The following is an 11708-nucleotide window of genomic DNA, read 5'->3' on the forward strand; positions in this document are numbered from 1 at the left end:
GTGTAACACCTTCACGAAGATCAAACAACCACTGACGCGATCGTGGCACGCTTGTCACGAAAGTAAACGATGGTAGGGATCGCGAACCTAAACACGACCGAAAAGGGGGAAATACAATTCCTGTTTCTCGCTCTGTTTCTACCTGTCCCTTTCCAACTCTTGAGAAAAATTTATAACTCCGGGGAGACGGTTCTTTGTTTGTAATCGCACAAAAAAGTGTACGAAGAATTTCATCGAGTATTTAAAACCTGTAGGAAACATATTTCCAAAGATTAAAGAATTGTAGTAAAAATGTATCCCAATTTGATATCAAGTATTAAAAGAATAATAATTATTAACCGTGGATGAGATTACAGTTGAATGTACTTTTCGAATGTTGATCGAAGCAGTGATCTAAGAACGTATGTTGGCACACGTTTCATTCGCTTCTAAGTTTCGATCCTGTGTGGTTGCAGTCCGCTTTGAGGTTACAATCGTTCTAAAAAATAAAATTACAAAGAAACTCAGTAATGAGATAGAATATATAGATGAAAAAATATATGCAATACAGTTAAGTAATTACATTTCCATGCGGTTGAATTTGTCATAAAGCGTTCGAGGGTGGTTTATGAAAAAGAGAATGCAATTACAGGTTTCCGAGCTCAGACGAGAAAATTCAATTTGTGCGGAATATCTGAGCGGATAATCGACTGATTTATTAATTTACACATGTACCAAGAGCAGGTTGGCTACAGGGCGACGCTGCTCAAGAGTCAATAACCCAAGTTGCAACTGTATGAGTTTATAATTATGGCAGTAAGCAAACGTACATAGATGCGTTGCTATCGGTGTGGTAGGAGACAAGTCTAAGGAATCGGTGTTGCACTCTCTCTCTAATTGAGAACGGATCAAAGAATTATCAAGAGTTGAGGAAATAAAAAAATTTAAATAAAATTCAGCTAACCGGTAATTAAAACAAAAAATTTGCAACGTAGAATTATTTATAATCCGATAACGATCATAAAGATAGTGTGTACCTAAATTCTCGAATATCATTGAAGATCGGCATCTTCTGCAATGTTGATAGAATGATAAAACAGTATTAACGAAAACATAAAAATTATCGTTAGTAAATGAGTTAAAAATCGAGGGATGCAAATAAGATCTTTGATGAACGTCGCACAAAAATCTCGTTGAAGCAAAAGTTAGATACGAATTCGTGTTGTTTATCAATTATACATTTTACATAGAGACTGTAATTTATCGGTAATTATGCCTTCCAATCGTTCAAGGCTTAGACGTATTTAGAATGCCGACAGATCTGTAAGAAGAAGCTAAGAATTTATCGCCATCTGTAAATATAGGAGAGAACTATCGAGAATTCTCAAGAATTGTAATCCAATTTTTCGAGAAATGAAAAATATCGAGAAATCGGGAACACTAAATACGAGGTATACGTTAATATACCGGAATCTGTCGGCAGTTTTAGTATTAACGTGGAATTTTTGCAAAAACTATTTATCTTCGATAATAATAAGCATTGACAGACCAGACCGTAGCGTAATTGGTATATGAGTCAAAGTTTCGTTGTTCGTCCTTTCCTAGTTAGAAACTGATACGCACCATTGTTCTCCGAACAGTTTTGGAAAACGTAAATCTAAATAAAGAATTTTATCAGTTATCGTGATCGAAGGATACGTACAGGAGGCATAATAGTACCGACGTCATTAAAACGTTTGTAACACCGGTGCAATTGATCACAGAGCAGCTGGGTGTCAGTGAATAATAGAATCGGAACCATAATTCTCGGACTGAATACGTTTTTATCACCTACTTTTGTGATTGCTACTACCTCATGTACTTTAGGGGGTATTGTCCCAGATTAATAAATTCGTCCAACAACCATATCCACTTCCTCGTTGAAATAACTATCGTTTCTTTGGTAACGACCGACGATAAAATGACACATGATCTGATCCGCGGGTGAGATTTATAGCCGAGTCTAAATTTTTAATTTATAACCTTTTACCGATGATAAAGCGAGTCGAACAATGAAAACGTTCGAGTCCCCTTCACGCACAATCACGCACTCTAACCTTGCGTCCTTGTACATATTGATGCAAGGAATCATGGTCATGGCACGGGTTATACTGATAATTTCTTTATAACGATACTATATACCTGATCGAAATGAATTTTGTTTCTACGAAAGAATCGTACAACAAGCTTCTAAAAAATATTTGTTACCTTTACATTAGTCTACGTAATGTATACACATATAATTATTCGAACACGTTTCCTTAGTATTTTTATACGTAGAACGACGAGGAGCCACTTATTTTTTCTTCTTAAAATATTCTGTGTGTCAATGGAAATACGTAGTATTGTATATTCGTCTCTTCAATTAAAATGATTATCTTATGTATTTAAGTGTTTTCATTCAAACGTCCTAACCTTTATAATTGAGCGTTACACTATATTTTATCGCAGCTCGTGATCGTTTTCCCATAGCCAAGTATCAACAATTTACAGAAGAATTGCAACACATTTCTGACTCACGATGGTGACTCCAGCTATAGAATGAATCAGTGATATTTAATAATTAACAAAGACAAGAACCAGTACGGTATCTGCTTGTTGTAACGTTGCTCGTACGGAATCTATCAGTGTTCGAGCGGAAAACTGTTTGCCGAGAGTCTGGGGAATTCCATATGCGTCATGTGTCATAAATTGCAGTGATTTTTAATCAAAGCATGATACTGGAATGAACGGTCAAAGCTTCCCCAAAGAACTGGTCGAGTCGGTGTTCGTGCCCTCGATCCTTCGCAATAAATACGGTGTTCCTTTCTTCTCGGTGAATTAGAAAACACAAGATACAGGATATAGCATGTTTGAAGTTGCATCTGAGAGAGAAAGAGAGAGAGAGAGACGGAAAGCAGAAACCTGCATTGCAACATTAGAAACTCGGACCAACTGGTCGTATTTTAATTGTTAACTATCTCGAATAAAATACTTACTTTTTCTTCGTACCTTTATATCTCGACCGATGAGAAAATTCGATTCGCGTAGAAAAAATATAAGATTATATTTACATGAAAAGTGCGCGTTAATACGTAATAGCTGACGTATCAAATTGAGCATGTAATTACTTTTACCTTTTTACCTTATACCTTTACCCCAAATATTATACGGTTTCGATGATACTTACAATTTATTCGAATTTCGCGAGACACACTGTAGATAAGGGCAAAGGTCAATTAACTCGACGACCTTAAACTACTTGTAAAGTGTTCGTTCTCTAGAACAATAATTCGAATAAAAATTGTACAGTATTGAGAGGACTCCTTACGCTTCTTGACATTTTATCGAGATTCGAAGGTCAACCTCAATTTCTCAAATGAAACACTCAATATTTCGTGTTATAATTCGAAAAAATATTGAACTTTGAGTAAAATACTATTAATATATAATATTAATGTAATGTAAGGAATCAAAAAGTGATAGTTACTGAAAATGTATGTACATATTTATTATGTACATAGTCAACAGTGTATCGTCCTTTCGAATATTCTCGACTGAAATCAGTTGCTTTTAATAGAAATATAGAATCAAAATACACAAACGAGGTGAAAGGGACCTAGCATTCGAAGAATGTGTCACAAATTCGGTAGCTCGTGCCAAATGAATTATCGTGTCTGAATACGAATTAGCTGCTGATCCATTGTTGGCGGGAAACAGTAACCGATCATAATTTACCGACAATTTGGTAGATTGACAAGGACGATCGCTACATTTACAACAGAGTTTTTTTCTTTATAAATAAAATAAGCTTTGTACCAATCGTAGTTCATAAACCAAAAATTACAAGCTTAACTCAATGCACATTATGTTTGAAACAATATAAAACTAAAAATACAATATACAAATATTTTTTGCAGTGCCGGGTTACTGTGGGGATGCCAGTTATCGTGCACCGATATTTACAAACTTATTCGCGGAAGGATACACTTTCCTTCGATGGCGTGATTGGAACAATGAAAAAATACTAGACGTTATATGATGATGCCTATGTATTTCTCCTAACTTCTTCACATGTTTGTATCCTATGATGGTAGGCCAACGAGAGTTCGACCGCATCGCGCGCTGGTGACGGATTTAAGATGGCCGCTTTCCCCACTCCCATGGAGTGAGAGAAATGACAATACTCCCCGACAGTTTAGTAACTGGTGGCTCCATCTAACAGCAGAATGGAAAACTATTTTGCTATAAATTTCTTTACTTGCTAAAAGTAGTAGTGAATCAAAAAGTGCAAGAAAAATCTGGAAAATTCGCATACCGAAGTAATTCATACATAGTGTAGAAATGGATGACGAAGCTGAAACATATAAATTGTGGAGAATAAGGAAAACAGTAATGCAATTATGCCATGATCGAGGTTATCTTGTTACACAAGATGAATTGGATCAAACTTTAGAACAATTTAAGGAACAATTCGGTGATAAACCGAGCGAAAAAAGACCAGCACGCAGTGATTTAATTGTTCTGGTAGCTCACAACGATGATCCAACAGATCAACTCTTTGTGTTTTTTCCCGATGAACCAAAAATAGGCATCAAAACTATTAAAACATATTGTCAACGTATGCAAGAAGAAAAAATTCATAGGTAAATTTTTATAAACGTTCTGTACCTCTTCATAATGTAAATATTCAAGTTTATACGAAAAGTTAATATCTGAAGTAAAGTATGAATTACAAAATTAGTGCTGTTGTAATAACTGTTTCAAATGACTTTTTCTTTAATAGAGCTATCATTGTTGTGCAACAAGGAATGACACCATCTGCAAAACAATCATTGGTGGATATGGCACCAAAATATATATTAGAACAATTTTTAGAATCTGAGTTACTCATTAACATTACGGAACATGAATTAGTACCTGAACATATTGTACTTACACCTGATGAGAAAGAAGAATTACTTACCAGATACAAATTAAAAGAGAATCAATTGATGCGTATACAGGCTGGTGATCCAGTAGCACGTTATTTTGGTTTGAAACGTGGACAAGTTGTAAAAATTATAAGACCTTCTGAAACTGCTGGAAGATATATTTCTTATAGACTTGTATGTTAAATAAAAAATTGACTATACCTTAAAAATGAACTACTTATAGAGTATATAATTTTTATAATTATTATGTAAGATAAAAAATACACAATAATTAAACAGAAAACAATAAGTTCATGTTTTCAGATAGCATTTTATTATGCCACAATTGTATCTAATAATTACATAATAAATGGTACAGTATTAAGTATTAGCTATACATCAGGCAGTAAATAATTATTAGCATTACTCGTCTTCACAGCATTACACTTTGATCATGATATAAACGCATTTCGATTCGCTTGTCATTCACGAAACTAGAATTATAAGTAAGTGGAGTAACTTTGTACAGCTTTGTGAACAGCAATAATTAAAATTGAGTTTAGTAGAATGAACTTTGTTCAAACTGTATTTTATTATATTTCATTATTATACATTTCTTGGTCCAGACATATCATGGTATACTGTTGTCATCAGACAACTCAATTCCAGATTTGTTTAAGCAACTATACACACATAGTTAAGAAAACATTATTCGTATCAAGTGTACGTATATATTGCTTTATTTGTTGCTGCTTTTATCTTTATTTGAATAATCAGTATAAAATATTTAAAAAACGAACCAGTGCAATACACGCATAAACGAATGTTAATATACACAGCGAATTATGAAAACTGCAAAGTGTAATCAGAAAATAAAAAAAAAATTGGAAAAATAAATTATGTACGATATTTGTTAAAATGAGCAATATTTAAGTACATAAGGCAAGTGAATCTGTATGCTTTGTATTTCTTAAAATCTACACTACTGATCTTCAGATGTTTTTGACAGAGTTTTATTATACTATATCCACAATTTTTATAACATTAACCATGTAGCTACAATTAAATGTATGAACTTGCGTTCTAACAATTTATTTTGAACCTAAGCAACTGATTGCTGCGGTTTTCCAATTTAAATTTTATAAAAAGCGAACACTAAGGTATTCTTTATTTCAGTAAATTTTAATTTTTCTCCTGACCTCATTGATATAATATTTGCTTTATCAAGAACTACATAAAATATAATAAATTACCGTGAAAAGTATTAACAATATAAGGAGGAGTAAATTATATACTTTAACATCTTATTTTTAAATGTTCATAGCCACGGCTTTTAGTACAATAGTGAAACAAAATCGTTTTATATTTGTGGAGAATCATCACATAATTATTACAGTCTTTGAATGAAAAAAAAGGATGCTTTTAAATTGTCTCTTTTTGTGTTCATCTATTTTAAATACAGTGCATGCATAAGCATCTAGCGTTAGTTGTCTACAATGTATTTGCAAAGCAGTTGTATGAACTAAAATATTATCACTTGTTACATAGACAAAAATTCTGCTATAATTAAACTGTCATGGTTTATGGGCGTAAGTAAATAAAGCATGCAAATGTAATTAATATAATATATTGTTATCAATAAAATGTAACATAACGAATAATAATAATAATAATAATAATAATAATAATAATAATAATAATAATAATAATTACACAATATAGCTACGTATTTTCATTGTCTACATCAGTGTTTTCCAAAGTAGGGACACAATCCCTAAAGGTATCTTGCAATCCAAACAAAGTATGAAAAAAAAATGTAGATAATTTAAAACATCTTTTTCTATCAATTCATTGATAACTGAAATTTAACAACCGGAATATATTTTTCTTATATTGTGTTAAATCTATCACTTATCTTGAATGCAGACATTTTTTTTGTTATTAGGGAGGCGCTTACCAAAAAGTTTGGAAACCACTGATTTACATAGAAATACGAAAGCAAAATTTGCCGAAATGATCAGATAAAAAGAAAGTATTTAAAAAAATATACACGAACTTACGCTCTTTTAAAAATTACATGTTTTGCATTATACAGACCAGTCGTTCAAAAGTCAAGTCTATTTAGCACGGCCGATTCTCGATGTCGTATCGCTTTTTGGCATCTCTCAAAAATGCATTACAGAAAAGAAATTGCTATTAAGATGACAGTATATACCACAAAATTAATTGAGTTTCCGACGTAAGATTTAACTTTGTTATTTTGATGCTCTACGTTTTATTCTTTCATTAATATTCTAGCACATTACAAAGAATAAATCAGTCACTCGTTGTATTTGAGTCTCAATAAGAATATATAACATGTACTATGTTCGTGTAAAAGATTTGTATTCTCGTTCGCTTTTCTTCGTCATATCTCTCTGGACAAAAAAAAATTCCAAAAGTAAAACAGTTTTATATGATAGTCGGTAATCGTAAAAATATAGTTCTCCTATCATATACGTATGATTGGAGTAAATCAAAACGCAAAATAGCTTGTTCAAACTGCTATTATGTCTTTACTAATACTTAAAAAGGATTTTCCTAAAAAGGTGTCAGAATGGTTATTCAACGTACAATCTGAAAGTACAAGTCTATATATGATACATAGCAAGAATATCTGATGTAGTGGTGTCAGATATATCTTAACCAATGGAAGAATACTTTCTTCCTAAAGTATTTGTAAAAATATCCACAACATAGAGGCATAATAGTGTGCATTTTATGCCAAAAGGCGACGCGTTTAATGCTATATCTATATAAAGTTCTTGTATCTCACGTAAAGGTAGCTTACTAGGCTCTTTATCACCAAGGTCCCTGTTCTTCGAACAGCGAATTCGTATTGAAAAATACAATGTTTATGTCAGCCCTGTAATAAACCTGTCTTTCGAAACAATATGCAGTTTCGTTTAATATGGCCGATGCTCCTCATTATTGATGTACACAATTGATATTGTACGTCCTCGTATAAATACTCCATTAATGGACTACCAAGAAACAAGAAACACCATTTAAAGATTCATTTGTCGCGCATAAATGTAATGAATGTATTTTCTACTCGATTATTCGCGAAACTGAAGTATGAGATGCTTAAAGATGTGTCTATTGTACACACACAATGACTATCAATAACTTCGAATAATAGTAGTATCATGATAACAGTACAATGATAACAGAACAAACTTGCTAATCTGTTATGTGTTACATCAAGGAACTCTACGTATGCTTACGTAATTACTAAATGTAGAGAATTTTTTTCATCGAGACCAATGAAGAGTACTAATGGTATATTCAGCCAAGCTAAACAACTCGACGTCTAGACCACCAATACATCCTGGTAGCCCATTCGATAGGCGGAGTTTGCAAAATATTGTTGATTAATTCTGCAGTAAGTCTGATCCTGTATGTGATAGTGGTGAGATAAAGAGGCCGATGCCTACGGTCTCTGTGCGCACAACATGAGGCCTAAAATAAACCATTCCAATCAGTTTGAGATACAGACAATAACAATGAAAGAAATTACTAAATGTATCATATATATTTTTACCTAGGAGTGGTATGGAGTAACGTATGTAGATGGAAATAAGCCCCGTCTACTGCCAACCTCTCCGTGCCACCAGTGTTGATCCGTACGATCGGTAACAGTAATTACATCACCCCGTTTAAATTCAAGTTCACCAGGCTCCTGTGGTGCAAAATCGTATAGTGCTTGCACTAAACACTGAAACAATGTAGTGTAATATTACATATTTGAAAATTATTTCCCATCATGGATATCTTGATTTGACTACATTAAAAGTGAGAACGAAGTTAGTATGATTTTAATAATTAGTATATGTAATGCAATTACTTCTTCCGGAACCATATCCCTTAGTTTAACATCTTGCGAGCGAGAAACAGATGCTGTACGATGGTATTCTACTAATTCGTTAAGACTGTTAAATTTAACCACCCAAAGAAAGAATTTGCCTTGAGCGTCTCTCAATACTTTAAAATGTTGCACACCATCTGAACATCTGAAAAAAAAAGGCAAAAATGGTTACTTGTTCTATTTATTCAGTTTCTATATACAGAGTTTCTCTTAACAATCTTTTACTAACTTAACAGATAAAGAGAAATCACCAGGAGAACTTTCACTGATTCTAATAAGAAAAGCGCCTTCATGTTTGTTCATTAATAATCTTTCTGCATCTGCTCTGGTTATCCTTCCATAATACCAGCTGAAATAAACAAATAAAATATAAAAAAAATATAAATAATTTTATTAGAATGACAGATTTACAATAAATGCTTGATAAAAGAAATTAAAGACATAATATTTGTGTATAAAAAAAAAATAGAAATACCCACTCATGGTTTTTCATCTCTATGTAATTACTTGGAATGAGTCCTTCTCTGGAATCTAGTTCAGCTCTATACCAATTCATGTCATCTTCCATATTTAGAATCTAAAAAAATAACACAGTACCTATACTTTTCTCATTGCAATAAAAATCATTTATAAAAAATATTTATGCATATAAAAAAGAGTTTCAAATTCCTACCAACATACTCATTAGTTTTTATTTTAATCATTGCTTAGAGATGAATGACACAAAAAATTACAGACAATTATATATAATTAAATTGAAAACACGTATTTTAGAGTTATTTTTGTTTCTATTGTACATAGAGGAGATTAAGCATAACAATTAATTATTTTCATTTTTAATTTTAAACTTTAACACTGTAATTGATACATAACCTTAAACTATTAACATGAAAAGTAAACAAAGAGATAGCTCGAGAAATGCATAATAAAGCATTATCATATCACAATATTAAAAAATATATATAATGTACAACTATTAAGGAGTTGATTTGTATTTAATACAGTCATGATACTATATGAGCCATAGTACAGCAAAGATTTTAAACACACTTGGTTGTAAGCAATAATGTTAAAAACTTTTCTACGTCTATAATCATTTCTTTAAATAAAATTGGAATAATAAAGTTATTAAACCTTTGAGAAATATGTAAAAAAATCATATTAAAACAATTCTTACGAATTTACATGTCTTTCATATTTGACTGAAAAAGTACTCCATTTCGTATGGAGCAAACTTACAAATCTAAGTTGCTCAAATTTTAATTCAAGAATGAGACGAATCATAGAAAGAAAAGAACTTATTATTATCATGACAACAGTAAGAAACATTTCTGTCACGTATTTTAAAAGAAAGTATCGTCGAAGAAGTTCAAAGGAAATATCAGTGGTCAAGTGATTTACGATGAAGCTCGAGCACCTTTAGAAATGTGAAAAAAACAATGAAGCAACGACGACAATAAGTTTGTGGAACGCTACGTATTGTCGCGAATATTCTTAAGCGACACGCGATATCCGCTCACACGAAAGCAGTTCGGAAAGTTCGGGATCGGTAAACTCTTTGACGAAAATCGTCAAAACGCGAATGTCTGCTAGCAATCTCTTATGTCGGGGAATAAACGTTGCATTTTGACATACGATATACTAACCTTCAGGATCTGGCTTCTTCGAAAACTAAGCTCATCCTCCGCAGTAGCCGTAAAATCGTGCTTCGCTATCGCCTCCATTCTGCTTCCTTGTCCCTCGAGAGCAAGAACGAAAGAGAGAGGCAGTACTATATCCAGTCCTCAAAGGCAGCGCTAAAACCAGCCGCCTTTGTTTGCCAGTGGGAAAAAATTATGACAGATACTGGCCCTTATTTATTTCGTACGGAGGCAGGCACCTCCGGTTAGTGTTCCTATACTCCAAACGAAAGACACGTAGGTGCTTACGACGAACACAACGCGCGACACACACCGACGACCACTTGTGCTTTTCCTTGTCCGTGCGATTTTCTGAATCAGTCCTCCGACCGTCCGCTTCGATCAATGGCACGTTGGCACGTACATATTAGGCGCGATTTGGGCGCTGTTCGCGAGTCAGTTCGTCTCTCGGGTCACTTTTTACGGTTGAACTGTCAAAACTGAAGGTACGGTCACGCACTCGCACGGTTGTCCATCGCTCACCTTATCAGACATTACACTCTCGACTCTCTCGCTGATCTCGCTCTTCGTGTTTCGGTCCACCGATGCGCACTGGGCCACTGCGCACCCTGACGTCCGGATTCGCCTGTGGACGAAATGTAAATGCGTTCAATGCATCGAACGCCGATCGAATGGCTATTAGATTCGAGTTAAATGACCCGAACGCGATCCGCCGCGGGCTTTTCCACGCCACGAGAAGAGGAATGCGATTGTACCGGACGAAAACTCCAGCGTACTACTTTTCTGTGGCGCAGGCGCGCGCATGCGTGCTTCGAAAGTGCTGCGTCGACTGCTCCACCACCATTTTGTATTTTATGAGATCGCTAGAATGCCGTACCCATGTTGCGACTTTGCAAAGCTATATCGTCTCAAATTGATTTCGATCTGTAGGATGTGCTATTATTTTTTCATTAACGTAGACTTTTTAAATTGGATATTATCGATCGCATATTCTATATTTCTTTTGTATAGCGCGAGTAAAACGAGCGACTAAAATTGGGGAGGAAAACTACAAATCGATGAATCGATTTGACGGGTTTTTAATTGATCGTCCGAACTTAGACGTATGTGCTGAAATTGTGAATATTAGAATTTAACAGTTTATATTCAACAATATAAATCACCAAGAATCCTGTCGAAGAAATAAAAACAAAGGACATAGATGATTAGATACTGCGCATTTTTCATTTTCCATCATTTCCTACCATGCGG

At 33.8% G+C, this 11708-nt stretch overlaps 2 protein-coding genes across 2 annotated transcripts; one reads left to right on the top strand and one right to left on the bottom strand.

The window, feature by feature from the left end:
* Positions 1-4233: 4233 nt before the first annotated feature.
* On the top strand, positions 4234-5905 carry Rpb5 (DNA-directed RNA polymerases I, II, and III subunit Rpb5). Its single transcript, XM_076304135.1, has 2 exons — positions 4234-4643; positions 4784-5905. Exons 1-2 carry the CDS (start codon positions 4342-4344, stop codon positions 5112-5114), a joined length of 633 nt encoding a protein of 210 aa, XP_076160250.1. The 5' UTR covers positions 4234-4341; the 3' UTR covers positions 5115-5905.
* On the bottom strand, positions 5222-11221 carry Drk (growth factor receptor-bound protein 2 drk). Its single transcript, XM_076304134.1, has 6 exons — positions 10464-11221; positions 9297-9394; positions 9047-9166; positions 8797-8962; positions 8494-8667; positions 5222-8411 (listed from the first exon to the last, which is right to left on the bottom strand). The coding sequence occupies exons 1-5, from the start codon at positions 10539-10541 to the stop codon at positions 8494-8496; spliced, it is 636 nt and encodes a 211-aa protein (XP_076160249.1). The 5' UTR covers positions 10542-11221; the 3' UTR covers positions 5222-8411.
* Positions 11222-11708: the final 487 nt, after the last annotated feature.

This window comes from Ptiloglossa arizonensis, chromosome 2 (genome assembly GCF_051014685.1).
Source record: "Ptiloglossa arizonensis isolate GNS036 chromosome 2, iyPtiAriz1_principal, whole genome shotgun sequence".
Taxonomy (NCBI): domain Eukaryota; kingdom Metazoa; phylum Arthropoda; class Insecta; order Hymenoptera; family Colletidae; genus Ptiloglossa; species Ptiloglossa arizonensis.